This window comes from Garra rufa, chromosome 8 (genome assembly GCF_049309525.1).
Source record: "Garra rufa chromosome 8, GarRuf1.0, whole genome shotgun sequence".
NCBI classification, from domain to species: Eukaryota; Metazoa; Chordata; class Actinopteri; order Cypriniformes; family Cyprinidae; genus Garra; species Garra rufa.
The window spans coordinates 43,000,417-43,021,326 of NC_133368.1; the positions used below are offsets into that span (position 1 = coordinate 43,000,417).

Genomic DNA, 20,910 nt, shown 5'->3' on the forward strand with positions numbered 1-20,910 from the left:
TTCATGTATGTCTTCCCTGTGTATCCTGACAACCAACCATGTTCTGCAACATTCATTCCCATGTTACTTTGCTCTTATGTTTGTTTAGGCATCTCTTATGGCCTAACGTGGTCTCGCTTTTACAGGTTATGCCACCCCACAGGCTGACTGGAAATCCAGCCGTGAAAGAGAAGGGCTGATCCCGGACCCCCCCGTGTTCCCGCAGCTGCGCCCCTCCCTGTCCCCATGGCGACAGGAGGCCATGCCCCCGAGACAGATGTGTTGATCAACCTGCATCAGGTGAGAGATGTCGAGACCCTGCCTGCTGTTGTCAGGCTCTGTGGCTTTTAGTCATACTGCTTCAGGCCTGTTACACAAACCTCACATCTGTAGCCGTGTTGGTTTTGTGGTGCTGTGTAGCAGAAGCGCAGCTGCAGGTGGAGGTTTAGCGCTGAGTCTATTTTTGCATTGCATGCTCAGCAGAAAAACTGTGAAAATGCACTAAATTATTATTCATCTACAGTGTTTTGCAGTACATGCTCTAAAGGAGAGGTTTACTTATTTACTCACTCCCATGTGATCCAAGATGTTCATGTTTCCCTTTCGAGGGAACATTGAGCTGCGTCCTCTAGGGGGTAATATGTGGAACGCCATCAGCGTGACCCATATCTGAAGCCTACATACAAAAACAACAATAGCAATGGGCGGCAACAGCCTATGACGTCACTTCCTTGTGACCATAGTATAAAAGGGCGCTGGTAGAACACAACATTCTCTTCTTCGTCTTCACTGACCGTTTGTCTTTAGCTAAGCAAAAAATAAACGACTAGGAGTGCATAATCTCTCACTGGAGGCTTTGCTCGTTTCTTACGAGGGGTAAGCATGCTCTGGTATCCGCAGTTTTACATGTTTCACATGTTTCACATGTTATCTGTGTGGTGAAGAGCAACAGCGTTCAGCTTGTTTCTTACAAGAGACACTAACGTCTCAGGGGCAATTCCGTAGTTCACTTTCAGAACAAAAATTTACAGAGAATGTACTCACCCCCTTGTCATCCAAGATGTTCATGTCTTTCTTCAGTCATAAAGAAATTATGTTTTTTGAGGAAAACATTTCAGGATTTCTCTCCATATAATGGACTTCTGCGGTACCCCCTAGTTTGAACTTCCAAAATGCAGTTTAAATGCAGCTTCAAAGTGCTCTAAATGATCCCAGCCGAGGAAGAAGGGTCTTATCTAGCGAAACGGTTATTTTCTTAAAACATTTACAATTTATATACTTTTTAATCTCTACGCAGAGTACACACAGAGCTAGACAAGACGAGCATTTGAGGTTAAAAAGTATATAAATTGTAATTTTTTTTAGAAAATAACGATTGTTTTGCTAGATAAGACCCTTCTTTCCTCGGCTGTGATCGTTTAGAGCCCTTTGAAGCTGCATTTTGGAAGTTTAAATTGGGGGGCACCATAGAAGTTCATTATATGGAGAGAAATCCTGAAATGTTTTCCTCAAAAAACTTTCCTTACGACTGAAGAAAGAAAGACATGAACATCTTGGATGACAAGGGGGTGAGTACATTATCTGTAAATTTTTGTTCTGAAAGTGAACTACTCCTTAAAGTTTAAGGGAATTGGTACTCAGTGCTCGCTTTTTTCTAGCATGCACTCCCCTCAGCATGGCAGCGTGGGTATACCGCTCCCCATAGAGCCTCCTAGAGGACGCAGTTTGATGTTCCCTCAAAAGGGAATGTCTCAGGTTATGTATGTAACCATGGTTCCCTGAGATAGGGAACGAGACACTGCGTCATCTAGGCTCTTTGCCATGCTTTGGGCAAAAGCTTCAGACGAAGAAGTGAATGTTGTGTTCTTCCAGTGGCCTTTTATACTATGGTCCCACCGGCACTGGAAGTGACGCAATAGGCTGTTGCCGGCCAATGCTATTGTCATTTTTATATGTAGGCTTTAGACATGGGTCACGCTGACGGTGTTCCCCATAACGCCCCCTAGAGGACGCAGTGTCTCATTCCCTATCTCAGGGAACATCTTGGATCACATGGGGGCGAGTAAATTATTAGAAATTTTTTATAAAATTTTATTATCTTTGAGTTAATAAATTATTATCTATTATTTTTGAGTTCTCAATTGCTAAGTTCATGATATATATTTTTATTAATAGCCATTATTAAAGGAAATAATATGGAAGCTTATTTCCACCACAGAGTAAAAAAGAAAGAAAGTTGCAGTTACAGAGTTTATATCTCAAAACTTTGACTTTATTCTGAGAATTGTGAGAATGAACTTATAATTGTCACTTTTTATCTCATCATTTTAAATAATACTTTTTTTCTTGTAATTTCGAAATTCTATCTCAATTCTAGAATTTCTAGAATTCTAGAGGTTACATCTTCCCTCTCTCCAGTTCTTACAGTACTACTACTTATTCTTTTTTTTTTAATGTTGTTGTTTTTGCCATGCAATAAGAAATAAAAAAGGTAATTGCAACTTTTTCTCTCAATTACAAGTTTATATAAGGTTATATAAGTCTGGCTTTTGTCTTGTACTTCTGACTTTTTTCCCAGAAATGCAAAATATAAACTTGTAATTTCAGAAAAAAAAACATGCATTACTATTATAATTATTACATATCATACTTTAAAAACAACTTTTTTTAAATTTAAAATATTTTAAAATGTAATTTGTGATGTCATGGCTGAATTTTCAGCATCATTACTCCTGTTTTCAGTATCACATGATCCTTTAGAAATTATTCTAATATGCTGATTTGCTGCTCAAGAAACATTTCTTAATATTATCAATGTTGAAAGCAGCAGTGCTGCTAAATATTTTGTTGGAACATATTTGGTAGAAAGACTTCAATTAGAAAAGGTTGCTGGGCGACGGCCGGTTAGGGTCTGGTGGCGCAGTGCCAAGCAAGGTGGTGCAGGTGTTGGGTTACATGTGATGGCTGGGCACACAGGGCCATACACAGGACAATAGCATCAGTCTGACCTCCGTTTCGTTTGACACTTGGGATGCACAGATCTCAGCCAGTGTGTTTAGTCCTGAATGGCCCTTCTTGTGGATGGCTCCATTGGATAGAAAGATTTTTTTTCTCAGAATGGCAAAAGTTAAAAAAAAGATCAAAATTGACTCCCAAATTGGAGTAAATGAAAGTAAAAACTTTTCTTATGCAGAGACCTTCAGTGTAAATAGGGCTGTACAATTGATATTGCAATATGGCCTTATTGTTAATTGAATACATTTTTAAAAATGTATCAAAAATCAAATTGTGCAGCCATATTTAAGCTAAATAAACAGTTTGTCAGTTTTTTGTACAAGCAAGCATTAATTAAAATTATGGAAGTCCGTTTCCGCCATTGAATAAGAAATACAAAATATTTAATTAAATATAATATAATTTTTATCTCACAGTTCAACTTTTTTTCTCAGAATTGTGTGATATAAACTTGCAATTGCAAGATGTAAAGTCTATATAGATGTAAAGAAATTCTGAGAAGTAAAGTCAGAATTGTGAGATATCTACTTGCAGTTGTGGAAATTGTGAGAAAAAAGTCAGAATTGTGAGATATAAACTCTCATTTGGTAGAAAAAAGTCAGAATTGCGAGATATAAAGTCAAGATATAAACACAATTCTGAGAAGTAAAGTCGGAATTGTAAGATATATTCTTGCAATTGGAAGACATTTTTTTCCTTCTCAAAATTATATCTCAGTTCTGAGAAAAGAAGTTGGAATTGTGAGAAAAAAGTCAGAATTGTGAGATATAAACTTTAGTTTGGTAGAAAAAAGTCAGAATTGTGAGATATAAATGTGCAACTGTGAGTTATAAAGTCAAAATTGCAAGATATAAACTATAAATTCTGAGAAGTAAAGTCAGAATTGTGAGCTATATACTTGCAATTGTAAGAAAATAGATTTTTCCCCTCAAAATTGGACTTTATAACTTGCAATTGCAAGTTTATATCTCAGTTCTGAAGTCAGAATTGTGAGAAAAAAGTTAGAATTGTGAGATATAAAGTCAAGATATAAACAATTCTGAGAAGTAAAGTCAGAATTGTGAGATATATACTTGCAATTGTAAGTAAATTAAATTTTTGTCCTCAAAATTGGACTTTATAATTTGCAATTGCAATTTTATATCTCACAGTTCTGAGAAAAGATGTCAGAATTGTAAGAAAAAAGTCAGAATTGTGAGATATAAACACTCATTTAGAAGGAAAAAGTCAGAATTGCGAGATATAAATTTGCAATTCTGAGTTATAAAGTCGAAATTGCAAGATATAAACAAAATTTTGAGAAGTAAAGTCAGAATTGTAAGATATCTAATGGCAATTGGAGGAAAATAGTCTTTTTTCCCCTCAAAATTGGACTTTATAACTTATATCTCACAGTTCTGAAAAAAGAAGTCAGAATTGTGAGAAAAAAGTCAGAATTGCGAGATGTAAACTCACAATTGTGAAAAAAGTCAGAATTATGAAGAAAAAAGTTGCAGTTACCTTGTTTTATTTTTTATTCAGTGGTGAAACAGGCTTCCATACAGAGAAGAAAAAAGCTGTTTATATCAAAGTCACATTCTTCTATGCTTTCAGCTGTCAACCTCTATCACATTTCTGTTGCTTACGATTAAGTAACCCAAATAAAAGCTGAAGGTCGACTGTAACTGAGGAAACCAGCTATGTTGATAGAATTGTAAAAGAAATTCATATTTGTATCATAGTCAGGGCTAAGTGATAAGGAAGTTCTGCTGTTGTTCAATGTCTACTAACCCTATCTCCATGTTAACTATTTTATCAATATTGTGACCCAGTACATCAAAAATGCATTTTATTTTTAATCTATAATAATAATAGAACAGGTTTTCAGAATACTTCCCAATGGGTATAGTCAAACAAACAGACTCGTGTGGTTTACACAGCCACATTACATTCATTTTTTGACTCTCCTCCCTTTAATCCAAGTGATGACATTCATATCCACATATAAACAGCAGAACAAATGAGACCTTTTTGCAGCTTGAGACCGCCTGCAGTACAACTAGAGCCATTACTGATAGTTTACATGTCCTCAGATGTAAGGATAAACAATCAAGGCCGGTGTTTTAAAAGATCTGCCTCGTCAGAGATGTTTTGAGATGTGCTAATTGGTTGATGTTTAGTGTCGTCCTGTGGTGCTGTCAGCACAGACGCCGGTGGATCCTCTCTTATTGATGTCAGGCTTTTAAAGGGCAGCTTGGCTTTCAGAGGGTGAGGCATGTGACAATGACTGATGTAAAGCTCTCCAATATTAGAGAAAAATATATAATTCTTTTGTTTTTATTATTGATTAAATACAAATTAGTGTATTAAATAAATGAAATTAATAAATATTATTTTAGTTTTTAATGACTATTTTCCACCCTCTCCTATAACCCTTAAAATAAATGGGTCATTATTTTATATATTAAAATATGTAAAAGACAATTGTGTCATTTTTCATAGTTGCAAGTTTATATCTTATATATATATATTATTTCCTCTGAATTCTCAGCTTACATTCTGAGTTTACATATTGCAATTATGACTTTTTTCCCTCAGAATTCTTGAATTCTTAAATCTGCTTAAATTTGACACATTTTTATTTTCTGTATTTTTTTTCTCGGAATTCTGGGTTTACATCCTGCAATTCTTACACTTTTTTTTTTTTTTTAGAATTCTTAGTTTAGATCTTACAATTTTGACTTCTTTCTCAGAAAGAGTTTTTACATTTTGCAAGTCTGATTTTTTCCCCTCATAATTCTGAGTTTAAATCTTACAATTCTGTTTTTTTCTTGGAATTCTAAGGTTAAATCTCACAATTAAAATTTTCTTTTTCTTGGAATTCTATTTACATTTTGCAATTCTTATACTTTTTTCAGAATTACTATAATACTTTTTCTTTTTTCTTTTTCCTCATTATTCTGAATTTAAATATTACAATTTTATTTTTTTTCTTCTTGGAATTCTAAGGTTAAATCTCACAAATCAATTTTCTTTCTCAGAATTCTAAATTTACATATCATAATCTTGACTTTCCCCCTCAGGATTCCAAGTTTACATCTTGCATTTTTTTTTCAAAACTCTGAACTTAAATTTTTCAGTTCAGATTTTGTTTTCCTTTAGAATTCTAAATTTGCATCTTGCAATTCTTATACTTTTTTCAGAATTCAAGTTTAGATCTTACAATTCTGTTTTTTTTCTTCTCTGAATTCTGAGGTTAAATCCCACAGTTCAGATTTTTTCTCGTAATCTCGTATTTCTGACTTTTCTTCTCAGACTTTTCTTAACATCTTGCAATTATGACCTTTTTTCATAATTCTGAACTTAAATCTACAATTTTTTTTTTCCTCAGAATTCTGAGCTTAAATCTTCAAATATCACAGTTCTGTTGTTTTTTTCTTGGAATTCTGAGATTAAATCTTACAATTCAAATTTGTTTTCTTATAATAAATTTCCATCTCGCAATTCCGATATACACCTGACCACATACACGTAAAATTCTGTGAATTTTTTTATTATTTACATTTATAATAATTGCATCATATAAACTCACAATTATGAGGAAAACCTTGTATGTTGTGATTACCTTTTTTATATTTTTATTTTGTGGCTTCAAAAAACTTCAGTAAGAAAGACCAAGTTTCCAAATTCTCAGTAGGTGTTGCTGTGTTCTAACATATTCAACTTTCTTATTTTAGAATTGAAGTTCATGAGTCATTTAAATGCTAGGTTTTTTAGACTAGGTTGGATGTTTTGAGTTACAGTATGTTTTTATACTTCAATGTACCCTAAAAAAATGAGGGGCAATTTGATTCCCATAATGTTGTTTTTAAATGCATCTTTATAAGTCGGTATAAAGGAACACACTCTTATTAGTACCCATATATGGAGCATTTAGGGCCTGTTTTCAAGAACTCAGCTGACATATTGTGAGTAAGTATGGCTAGATGGTTTTAGGGAGCAATCTGCTCACCATGGCATCAGATAGCAGATTAATTGCCTGGTGTCGACCTGCATGCGGATGGCCATTTGGCATGTTGTGTCTGTGCTGTAGAGATCGTCATATCACGTTTCAGCAGAGAGAATTGTATGTTTACTGATAAAATAGTGTGCAGACGACATAGTGTTACAACCCAGACAAAATCAACATATTAATGCTGGACATTTGTGACTTTATTGTTTTCTAAAGCAATAATCAGCATTCCGTATGTTGATGCAGACTCCCCGCAAGCAGCGCCTCCTCTTTGAATTGGCAAAAATCAACACAGAATAAAGAAATCAATAGCAGTAAGCGAGAGGATTTGGCCAGACGGAGTAAACAGAAAGTGTTCAGTGATTGATGCACTGATGCTTCAGTCCAACCCAGAACTGCGCGCTGATTTCCCACACACAAATATTTGACCAAATGTTATTTATACTGCTCATAAAATCCAGTGGCAGCAAGACACACACTGTGTGTTTTATTTTGTTTTTTACAGAGTTCTTGACATTATGGTGTTCCGTAACAATACCATTTTCATAAGTAGAAATAAATCATATCCCTTGAATTTCTGTATATATGTATACATTTGAAGTCAAAAGTTTACATACACCTTGCAGAATCTGCAAAATGTTAACTATTTTACCAAAACAGGAGGGATCATACAAAATGCATGTTATTTTGTATTTAGTACTGACCTGAATAAGATATTTCACGATAAAGACATTTGCATATAGTCCATAATAGTTGCATTTATAAAAATGACCCTGTTCAAAAGTTTACATACACTTGATTCTTAATACTCTATTCTTACCTGAATGATCCACAGCTGTTGTTTTTGTTTGTTTGTTTATTGATAGTTGCTAATGAGTCCCTTGTTTGTCCTGAACAGTTAAACTGCCTGCTGTTCTTCAGAAAAATTCTCCAGGCCCCACAAATTCTTTGGATTTTCAGCATTTTTGTGTATTTGAACCCTTTCCAACAATGACTGCATGATTATAAGATCCATCTTTTCACACTGAGGACAGCTGAGGGACTCACATGCAACTATTACAGAAGGTTCAAACACTCACTGATGCTTCAGAAGGAATCACGATGCATTAAGAGACAGGGGTGTAAACTTTTGAACGGAATGAAGATGTGTAAATTTTTCTTATTTTGCCTAAATATAATATTTTTTTTTCATTTAGTACTGCCCTTCAGAAGCTACAGAAAATACTTACATGTTTCCCAGAAGACAAAATAAGTGAAATTTACCCTGATCTTTACATTTCAAAAGTTTTCAAAAGGCTCTTAATGTGTTTTCTTCTGAAGCATCAGTGAGCGTTTGATTTATAAAACAATGCTCTTCTCCCACTTTCAACACATATTCTATACTTCTCAAATGCACAAGAAATGCAAGAAAGCACAAAGTGGGATAAAGCTGCTTAAAACCAGTCAGGCTGAATTTACGCGTCTGCATTGCGGTCCAAAAGGGTGACTCAGAAACGCTCCTTCACCCTATACAGACGGATGTGTGAAGCTTTGCTGTGAATGGAGGAGTGAGAGCCAGCGAGTTCCTTGCACCAAACTGTTGAACTCACTTGAAAAAGGCAGAATATTTTATAAATAGAGTATTATAGCTGCACAATGCTTCCACGCACACATGAATTGGCCTTATAGACACAATAAAGATTTTGTATCACTTTTCAACAACATGTTGTCAAAAACATCCAATCAAAAAGTTAGCAATTGACTGATTCACTCATAGAATCGACTTATATGAGTCATTTGCTCATGAATCAGAATACACTCTCTCAGTCTGTTGAATGTCTTTTTATTATTAGCCCAATTTTTCCATCTAATCGCATTCAGTTCAAACTGGCAAACTGGTAAAATCTAATTTCTTTTGTAGCTGAAACATGATTCAGTAGCAGCGCATTGAACATTGTCGCTGCATAAAGACTCATGCAGCAGTGAAAGAAACTACACAAAAAAATGTGCATGTAAAAGTCTCCAACCGAAGTTAAATTAAAGTTTTTGTCATCGCAGATCAATCATATGTTAGTTTAAGTCTCATGCACATGCATGCACGTTTTCCCAAGCCTTCGTGTGCTTGTGAGTGAAATAAGAGATGAGATTGTAGCATAGGATGGACTGTCCCTGGAATAGATGTCTGGTCCTAATCAGTCCCTTGAGGTCCCCGCTAGTGTTATCAGTGTTTACACTGTACGGGGTCGAGGATCTCTCTATTCTCAGTGGTCTGAGCTCATGTTGTCGTGGCAATGATGATCTCATAGTGCTGTGTACAGCTGGGGTAACCGCCTCCCCTCAATCCTGATGCCACCTGTTCAGGTTGGGAGGGGCAACATTGATCTTCCACTTAAAAAGTTACAGTGTGTGCTTTAATTTACAGAAAAAGAAGGATATTATTTGTCGCATGTAATTTGTTGCATAATTAGGTGACTTGTAAACAGAATGGACTGATGCATACATAATTTGATTCTTATATAATTCTTGATCATTAAAATCGTAGAATCGGTTTGATGAGGCTGATAATGACATTTTTAATCATCTCCTGGTCAGCTCAATTAGAGGAGGAAATTCCAGGGAATATAATCATTCTAATCATGAAACCACTTAATAATTCTTTAATTATTCTTGATTTTTGGTTGTTGTTTTTTAATTTTATTTCATGTGTTTTGTGAGTCTTTCTGGCTCATTTGTTTGTGAATTGTACTTGAATTGTACTGGTTTTGTTAAATGTTTATTCCCTCATTAAAAGGAAATATTCTTGTTATAGATGTCTAGAAACTAGTCTTTCTCTCACAATTTCCCATTTAAAATGTTTTAATCACAATTTACATAAAAAAGATGGTATTAATATATGTGTTGTGGTATTTTTTATATTTGTATTAGTGCTGTTTAATATATAAACATATTTTTTCTAAATATATACATGTATGCGTGTGTATTTATTTATATATACATAATAAATATACACAGTACACACACATATATTATATAAACAAAAACTTTTATTTTGGATGCGATTTATCACAATTAATCATTTGCCAATATTAAAAATGATAAATATTTATAAAAATGCATTTAAAAAAAGAAAAATCTACATATGTTATTAGATATATTATTTATTATAATAGAACTTTAATAATATAATATAATGCAATTAATATAATTAATATTAATAATATTAAAGATTATATTATATACTAATATTTTTTTATAAATAAATAAATAAATATGTATATAAACAGTATATGTGTGTGTGTGTAATTATTATTTTTTTGACTGTAGTACAAAATGAATAATGCATAAAGTGCATTAATATTACAATTAAATACCAATAACAAATTGTTAAATTAGTAATTTATACTGAAATATTAAATGCATTAAACACAGGAGTTAAATGTATTTAAAGGTCCCATATTGTACACATTTCTGGAGGTTTATTTTAGTTGTCGATGACCTTAAGAATATACATTTGCAGTAAAAGTGCCAAAATCCATCTCAATATATTTTTACAGCTCCTTTTTTAGAAGCTCTGTCAAAAACAAAAACTCTGTCGATTTTGGTCCATCTAATTAATATTCATGAGCCTCTCTTCTGATTGGCCTGTTGTTTTCTGAGTGACGCACAGCCAGGCCAACCACAGTTAACTAGACTTCAGGCAGAAAAGGTCTGCTTCCTTTTGTCCAGGATTTCACATATATGACAAAAGCAGGTCAAATGTGTGTTCCTGAAGCACTGAAGCTAGAGTTGGGATCTGAGACCCTTTCAATGTTTTTTTTTTTTTAAATTGCTAATCATTTAAAAAAAAAAAGAAAAAAAAAGGATTGTTTAAAAAAAGCTTTATTTCAGCTTTAGTCATTTTAGTATTTCAACTTTTTATCCCTTATAACAGCATCGTATATTTTTTATGTATTTTACATATTTTATATATCATATAGTTTTCATAAAATTTGTCATTAAAGAAGACCGTCTTATTGAATAATTATTATATGAAATATAGATAAAATACATCAATTATATATATATATATATATATATATATATATATTGATTTAGCTTAAACTTATGTCAGTCAATTTCAAATTGGATATTTGTTTTTATGTTTTATTAGTATAGTATTTAAATTATCGAAAATTATTTTTAATATATATATATATTTTTTTTAGTTAACAATATTATCAACACTGCTAATTTGTGACTCTTTCTGGCCAAAAATACTGGCTCATTTGTTTGTGAAATGTACTATACTGCTTGTGTTAAATGTTGCTGCATGCAACCAGTAAGATAAGAAAATTTGTTATCTATTTATTGACTTTATATTCACTATTGTGTACATTTAGTTCAGACTGAATAGTAAAGTTCACAGCTAAATATATATATATATATATATATATATATATATATACAATCTACAATTACATAATTCAGTTGTGTACATATTCTGCTGAGTCACTGTAGATTGACTTTTTTTTAAACAATCATTTTTTTATTTTTAAATGATTAGCAATTTAAAAAAAAAACATTGAAAGGGTCTCAGATCCCAACTCTAGCTTCAGTGCTTCAGGAACACACATTTGACCTGCTTTTGTCATATATGTGAAATCCTGGACAAAAGGAAACAGACCTTTTCTGCCTGAAGTCTCCTCTCTTTTCAAAAACATGTAATGAAATATTTTTCCATAGTGACGGTGAGTCATGGCTGGTACTGTGGGAAAGGGCAGATTCTGTGAATCTCGTGCGCTAGTGAAATGCCAGCAGTGAGCTGGGTGATCTGGTGTTTTTAAGGAAAGAAAGGTGTCTCTGCCTGCAGCTCTTTAATGACACTAATGGAGTTGTTTATAAACCAATGAGTCACGATAACAAGCATAAACAAAACATCTCATTTACATCATTCTCATCACTCCTTGGCAGCATTTCTTAGCTTCTTTGCTGTCAACAATCTCGTGCAAGAGACATGTGTAGAGCAGCTTGCCTGTTCTCTCTGCTGAGGTATTTGAGCTGTAAGGTAAGGCTATTTATTAATATAGCATGCTTCTTACACAATAATAGTTCAAAGAGCTTGCATTGCATTTTCGATTCCATTATGTCATTCACAATGCTTCATAGTATTGTTCTTTATTCCCTTATTAAAAGGTAATAGTCTTGAATTTAGTTTTTTAGAACCTAGTCTTTAATTCTATTTCTTTACATTAAAAAGATCTATTTGCTATTTAAATTCCAACTTTGGTGTAAGTGTCAGTCAGAGATTGACTCTCTCTGTCCTTGGCTGCCTGGAAAGGTCAGCACTTAATAGTGACTTTGAGAATGAATGAGTATTCTGTACTTACACAAAGAGCTCTGGTGGGCCTCCATAGTCACTTGATATCCAGGCTAGTCTTAGCAAGCATACCTGCACTTTCAGATGGCACTTTGAGCACCAGAATAGCCCTTTGAACATTCTTTGTCAAGCAGCCTCCTCAGGATGGAGTCCAGACAAAGCATACGAGCAGATGCACTTCACTCTCTCACAGTTGAGGCACAATGGGATGTCAGTAGTACTGGTACTTTGATTTCAAGTTGACATTATAAATGCATTTTTCTGCATTATCAGAAGTACTAAATACAGACTGGATGTGATACCTGAGGGCTGTCTGACTGAAAAGGGACTGCTTTCTAACGCCCACGTCCAAATTTGCATGGTTGCTATGTGAAGAGCGATCTGGGCCTTAAGGAAAAAGAGAAGACCACGAGCTGTGGTCTGTATTATCTAATGTTTACTTGAATAATTACCTGAAAGACGATGTCTGAAAGATACATGCCAGTTCATGAAGCTTTGAAACCTTTGAATCTTTTTTTTCTTTTTCAAATCAATCCTCATCAAAACTCTTAGTACTTCAAATTAACAAAGGACTACATGTTATACATATAATTACAGATATGATTACACTTTGTAAATTAAAGAAGACACTTGCCATTTTGTAAAACATGACATATAATTCAACATTTTTGTGCTCTTGTTGCATTTATATGACTTTACCCAGCAGATATCCTCAGTGTATGGAGTTTCGAGTGCTTCGAAACAAAGAATCATTTGGTTCAGCATTTGGTTCAATTATTTGAAGTTTAGAAAACTCAGTCTCCCATCACTTGTTCTTACTTGATTATATTTGCCAGTATTGCTTGATTTATTAAAACTAGCAAGCTAAGCCAGCAGTAGTACTGATGGTGTCGCATGAACATGGCTGAAGACGAGAAAAACAGACAAACCGATTCAATTGAGTGAGTCATTTTTGCTGTAATGTGAAATTAAGCTAATCGGAACTCTGAATCAGCTTCGAAAAATGATTCACTGTTTCAAAGCGCTTAAATTGGATCCTGTACTGTGAATCATTTGGTTCAGATCAGAACTTCAAAGCACATATCACTAATCATTTGATTCAGATTGGGACTTCAAAGCCAGTGTGGCAAATCATTTGATTAGATCGGAACTTCGGAGCAGGTTCTTGATTAATTTGATCGGAACTTCAAAGTGTGTATCACAAATCATTTGATTTAGATCAGAACTTTAGAGTGGGTTCACAAATCATTTGATTTAGATCGGAATGTGAGAGCGTGTTCACTGAATCATTTGATTTAGATCAGAACTTCAAAGCTTGTATTGCAAATCATTTGATTTAGATTGAAACTTCAGAGAAGGTTCTCGAATCGTTTAATCTGAACTTTACAGCACATATCGCGAATTGGGACTTCGGAGCTGGCTCGCGAATCTGATTTAGATCAGAACTTCAAAGGGCATATATCGGAAATCATTAGGACTTCCAAACGGGTTTGCAAATTATTTGATTTAGCAAATCATTTGATTTAAATCAGAACTTCAGAGCGGGTTTGTGAATCGGGACTTCCAAATGGGTTTGTGAATCATTTGTTTTAGACCGGGAACTTCAGAGCTGGCTCGTGAATCATTTGATTTAGATCAGAACTTCTGAGTGGGTTTGTGAATCTTCCAAACGGGTTTGTGAAGCATCTGATTTAGATTGAAACTTTGGAGCAGTTTGTGAATCATTTGATTTAGTGAATAATTTGATTTAAATCAGAACTTCGGAGCGGGTTTGTGAAACGGAACTTCCAAATGGATTTGTGAAGCATCTGATTTAGATCGAAACTTTGGAGCGGTTTGCGAATCATTTGATTTAGTGAATAATTTGATTTAAATCAGAACTTCGGAGCGGGTTTGTGAAACGGGACTTCCAAACGGATTTGTGAAGCATCTGATTTAGATCGAAACTTTGGAGCGGTTTGCGAATCATTTGATTTAGTGAATCATTTGATTTAAATCAGAACTTCGGAGCGGGTTTGTGAATTGGACTTCCAAACGGGTTTGCGAAGCATCTGATTTAGATCGAAACTTTGGAGCGGTTTGCGAATCATTTGATTTAGGGAATCATTTGATATAAATCGGGAACTTCGGATCAAGTTTGTAAACCAGGACTTCCAAATGGGTTTGTGAATCATTTGATTTAGATCGGAACTTCAGAGCTGGCATGCAAATCATTTGATTAACATCAGAACTTCAGAGCGGATTTGTGAATCGGGACTTCCAAACAGGTTTGTGAATCATTTGATTTAGATCGGAACTTCGGAGCTGGCTCGTTAATCATTTGATTTAGATCGGAACTTTGAAGCGGGTTTGTGAATCAAGACTTCCAAAAGGGTTTGCAAATCATTAAAATTAGATCAGAACTTCAGAGTTGGTTCACGAGTCATTTGATTTAGATCAGAACTTTGGAGCAGGTTTGTGAATCAGAGTTTCAAACGGGTTTGCAAATCATTTGATTAAGATCGGAATTTCTGAGTGGGCTTGCAAATCATTTGATTTGGATCAGAACTTCAGAGTTGGCTCACAAGTCATTTGATTTAGATCAGAACTTTAGAGCAGGTTTGTGAATCAGAGTTTCAAACGGGTTTGCGAATTATTTGATTTAGATCGGAACTTCGGAGTGGGTTTGTGAATCGGGATTTGTGGGATTGCGAATCATTTGATTTAGATCGGAACTTCGGAGCCGGCTCGCAAATCATTTAATTTGGATCAGAACTTCGGAGTGGGTTCGCAGAATCATTTGATTTAGATCAAAACTTCAAAGAGTGTATATTGCAAATCATTTAATTTAGATCAGCATTTCAGAGCGGGTTATCGAATCATTTAATCAGGACTTGAATTGTGTATCAGGAATCAGGTTCACAAGTCATTTGATGTAGATCGGAACTTCAGAGCGGGTTTGAATCCAGATTTCTAAACGGGTTTGTAAATCATTTGATTCAGATCGGAACATCGAAGCTGGCTCGCAAATCATTTGATTTAGAGTGGAACATCAGAGATAGTTCTCAAATCCTTTGATCAGGACTTCAAAGCGTATAGCAAAACTAGACTTCTAAACAGGTTTAAAAATCATTTGATTTAGATCGTAAATTCAGAGCTGGCTTGCAAATCTTTTGATTTAGATCAGAATTTCGGAGCGGATTTTTGAATCAGGACTTCCGAACAGGATATAAGGTTTGTTTGTTTTATCAGGCTACAGTGGAAGCGTTGTATGTTTGTTTTTGCTCGTACCTCACAAAGACAACTCAATAAAACAACATTCCTTGTCATTTTTACCATGTAACACTAATTGTGAATTGTATCACATTCAATACAGACTGTGAACTGAAATTGTTGACTCAGGTAATATATGGTTTTCAGGATCGCAGCTTTAATTTATTTACTTTATGAACAATTTTAAATGTAATGAACACAGAGTTATTACATTTAACTGTATTAATATTGACTACTGAAGCTTTGACATCATGCTGTCCTTCTCGCCGGAGCGGGCAGCCACCTGTGACGTATGTAACTCTATCTACCGTTTACCCAGAGCGCTTTGCTAGCAGCAGGCAAACACATTTGTCAGCCCTCACTGAATTCCCATTGTCATTCTGTGCACCTCACAGTTGAAATAAGGAGAGCTGCAATCCGTAACCTTTATTGGGAGCGCTTGCACTCAGACTCTCTCGCTCCAGCCATTAACATTTGCACAATTAGAGAACTGGAAGAGCAAATGCTGTTTGGGTCCCTCGTTTTCATTGAGAACAGAAATGGTGGGAAATGCTGTTCAAAAACTAATATTCTAAAAAGCCCCTCGTTGTTTGTTTGTTTTGTTCTTTTGTTACATTATGGTAATTACAAAGGGGCAATTATACCAGAGAAACAAAGACTGAGTGACCAAATAGAGAGGTAGAGAAAGGGGATAATGTTACATCGCATTGGGACATTAATTTTATGACACATTTCCCCCTCCAAATTTGCATCACTGAGATGCATCCAGATGTCTTTGAGTTTATGTAAAGAAAGCAAAAAGCTATTAGATTATTATCATAAAACAATACAGTATATTCTAACCATTACTGTAATACAATAAGGGTGTAAGTTATGTGAGGTTTGGGATAAAGTCCCAAAATGCAAGTCAAAACAAATAGGGTGGTAGATGTTTTTTTAACCAGTTGATGATTGACAGAAATTCATTTAAAAAATGCGATCTGCCCAGAAAGTCATAGAATAATACTTTTTTATTTTCTCAGTGCTGTTATTCTTGAAGGAAACTCTTATTACTGCAGTGGGCTGTTCATACAGAATGCGTTTTTCCATTCCATTGTTTTTCTATGTAAACACGTGGTAGACAGACATGTATGAAGCCCTGTATGGCTTAATATAACATAGCTAATGTCTCATATTGAAATATGAAGTAGAAAAACAATGAAAAATTTACGTTATTAAAAAAAACACACATGGTTTTATATACAGGAGCATCTCAATAAATTAGAATGTCGTGGAACAGTTAATTTATTTCAGTAATTCAACTCAAATTGTGAAACTCGTGTATTAAATTCAGTACACACAGACTGAAGTAGTTTAAGTCTTTGGTACTTTTAAAACTTTTAGAAAACCCACCAATTCACAACAAATTAGAATACTTCATAAGACCAATAAAAAAAATTGTGAATTGTTGGCCTTTTGGAAAGTATGTTCATTTACTGTATATGTACTCAATTCATGTTAGAGGCTTCTTTTGCTTTAATTACTGCCTCAATTTGGCATGTGGCTTGGAGGTGATCAGTCTGTGGCACTGCTGAGGTGGTATGGAAGCCCAGGTTTCTTTGACAGTGGCCTTTTCTCGGTTGGTTGTGCATCTTTTTCTTCCACACTTCCACTCAACTTTCTGTTAACATGCTTGGATACAGCACTCTGTGAAAAGCCAGCTTTTTTGGCAATGAATGTTTGTGGCTTACCCTCTTTGTGAAGGGTGTCAGTGATTGTCTTCTGGACAACTGTCAGATCAGCAGTCTTCCCCATGACTGTGTAGCTTAGTGAACCAAACTGAAAGACTATTTTGAAGTTTGAGTTGATTAGCTGATTGGAATGTCACCATATTATAATTGGTTGAGACAGTGAATTGGTGGGTTTTTGTATATGAGCCAAAATCATCACAATTAAAAGAACCAAAGACTTAAACTACTTCAGTCTGTGCATTGAATTTATTTAATACACGTGTTTCACAATTTGAATTGAATTACTGAAATAAATGAACTTTTCCAGGACATTCTAATTTATTGAGATGTACCTCTATATTTTGGACTATGGGGCTGCCATTTTATTTTGAAACACAACTTGGAATACACAACTCGTAACATAAAATACTGGTACAATGCCACATTGTGTGGCTTTTGGTTGTAATTTTGTATTTCCTCCAATTGATTTTGGTAAAATGTTTTGACAGGTTTGAGACACAAACACATGCTTCACAGACAGAAAGCTCTGCTGGAGAGACATTTGAGAGGTTGGAAAAGTGGACATGAAAGTGCAGAAATGGCGTGATACAGCAGAGTGGCCTTTCCCAGCATCCTCTCTGTCTGCTTCCCTCACTGGCTCATTTCCAAGTCTCCCGTTATTGTGAGAGCAAGCCGTTTATCATTTGACTTCACAGGTCAGTGTCTTCATTAAAGTCAGCATTTCAGCGGTGATAAAAGAGCGGCACACAGCATGTAGACGCCGAGAGCTTAATGAAATGTTGTCCTCATTAATTTACGCAAAGCCGAGGGACACAACCAACAAAAAAAGACTTTGTTTCCTTTAATTAGTGCCTCGTTCGTCCATCTCATTTCAGTTTTGCCGAATTTGTCCCATCTGCTCTGGTTAATTATGCAGAGGCCTGACGATTGCCCGTGCCGTGTGAGATTATTTCGCTGAAGAATCAAAGCTAATGTGGCTATTTAAAAAAAAAAAAATCCTGTTTGTTTTAGTGCGTCAGAGTAAATTGTTTGTTGGCTTTTATGCTTGCCGTGTTCAGTTGGCCGTTCTGCGTCTTGTTGCTTGTCCGACATGACAGAGGTGCTGTTGAATGCAGTTGTGGTTGTTGATGGGGGAGCTGCAGGGCTGCTGTCGGCTTCCTGCTGACATACTGGCATTTACTCAGACTGATCTGCGAGCCTTGTAGCCTGTCAGCTTGCTTTATCCCACCCTCGCTCTTCAAAGCCTTCTACTCACTAGCCAAATGTTAATGCCTCCCATAGGTGGAGCTGTGGGCGGGGCAACAAGGGAGCTCAAATACGATTGGTCCTTCCAGTGCCTCATCCAAAATTCATTGATAAAGGGTTTTGTTTTGATTATATGAAAATGAGTCAAAATTAGATTATTTTAATGAAAATGTAGCATTGATATGGCAAGATATTGGTCTATGCTCTTTCAGTGTTTTTAAAAGCAGTGTTTCCCTTTTTTTATGATTTTGATTATTAGGCATCAAATACTGTATCCAGTAATAACAAAAATCCAGTCCATCCAGATGGTACTAATATTTAATATACATGTATTATTATTTTTAATCGTAGTAGTAGCAGTTATAGTTTAGTAGTAGTAGTAATATTTTATTAAATATTATAGTATTATAATATAAAATAATTAGTATTCTATTTTATTATTATTAATGCTTAACATTATTATTATTATTATTATTATTATTAAATAATGAAATATATTAACATAGATTATTATTATTAATGATAATAATAAATTAAATTTACTAATGCAAATTATGATTATTATGATTAAAATTTGTTGTAGCATTAGCAGCAGCAGCTGTTATAATAATATTAATAATAAAAATGTTATTATTATTACCTTAAAAATAGTAATCATAATACATTTAATTTAGTAATGCAAATTATTATTATTAATAATAATATATTGTAGAAGTAGCAGCAGTAGCTGTTATAATACTGTTAATAACTATATATTAATACAGTTATTATTACTACAATTGTATTAGCAATATTGATGATTTCTTTTTAAATGTAACATTTTAATAATATTATTAATAATCATGTAAAGTAGTAATGTAAATGATTAATGCATATATTTAATTATATTAATATTAGCATTATTAGTATTAGTTGTAGAGGTAATAATAATAATAATATAACGTAATTTAGTAATGCAAATTATATTATTATTATTATTATTATTATTAATAATAATAATAATATTTTTTTAATTGTAATATTAACAGCAGCTGTGATAATAATAATATGAATAATAATAATGTTATTATTATCCTTATTCTTAATAATAATAATAGTAATAGTGAATGTAGTTTAGTAGTAATTATTATTATTATTATTTTATTATAATTAATTGTAGTAGTACCAGCAGCAGCTGTGATAATAATAATAAATAATAATAATATTGTTATTATTAATATTATCATTATCCTTAATAATAATAATAATAATAATAATAATAATATTATAATTACTACAATTGTATTATTAATATTGATATGAATATTTTATTTTGTATTTAAATTAACATTTTAACAATACTAATAATAGTCATGTAAATTAGTAATTTAAAAGATTATTGTGCATATTTATTTTTATTAATAGTGTCAATATTATTATTAGTAGTAGTAGTAGTAGTAGTAAAGGTAATAATAATAATAAATGTAATTAAGTAATGCAAATAATAATAATAATTATTATTATTAATAATAACAAGGGATTGTAGCATGGAAGGAGACTATTTAGGTATGCAGGAGCTAAACCATTAAGGGCCTTATAGGTCAGAAGTAATATTTTGTAAGTGATACGGAACCTAATAGGCAGCCAGTGTAGAGACCGTAAAATTGGGGTAATATGATCATATTTTCTTGACCTGGTAAGGACTCTAGCAGCTGCATTTTGGACTACCTGTAGCTTATTTATTGAAGAAGCAGGACAACCACCTAGTAGTGCATTACAATAGTCCAGTCTAGACATCATGAATGCATGAACTAACTTTTCTGCATCAGAAACAGGTAACATGTTCCGTAGCTTGGCAATGTTTCTAAGATGGAAGAATGCTGTTTTTGTAACATGAGAAATATGATTTTCAAAAGACAGGTTGCTGTCTAATATAACACCCAGATTTTTGACTGTAGAGGAAATAACAGTGCATCCGTCTAGTTGCAAATTGCAGTTTAAGAGATTCTGTGTACTGTTTTTCGGTCCAATAAGTAATATCTCGGTCTTATCTGAATTTAATAGTAGAAAATTATTGGTCATCCAGTCTTCCACATTTTTAACACATTCTGTTAATTTTGCTAAGTTAGAAGTTTCATCTGGTCTTGTTGAAATATATAGTTGAGTATCATCAGCATAAAAATGGAAACTAATCCCATATTTCCTAATAATATTACCAAGGGGTAACATGTAAATTGAAAATAGCAGAGGACCTAGGACAGATCCTTGTGGCACTCCATACTTTACTGGTGTTAGCTGCGATGACTCCCCATTTAAATAAACAAAATGATAGCGATCGGACAGGTATGATCTGAACCATCTTAGAGCCTGCCCTTGAATACCTG

General features: G+C 33.8%; 1 protein-coding gene across 1 annotated transcript in view; it reads left to right on the top strand.

Moving 5' to 3' along the window:
• Window positions 1-225: 225 nt before the first annotated feature.
• The window catches only part of slc4a3 (solute carrier family 4 member 3), an 87,575-nt gene continuing 66,890 nt past the window's right edge, over window positions 226-20,910 (top strand). Inside the window, exon 1 of the mRNA XM_073845678.1 lies at window positions 226-279. Within this exon, the coding sequence (XP_073701779.1) occupies window positions 226-279 (54 nt within the window). The remainder of the gene's footprint in view (window positions 280-20,910) is intronic.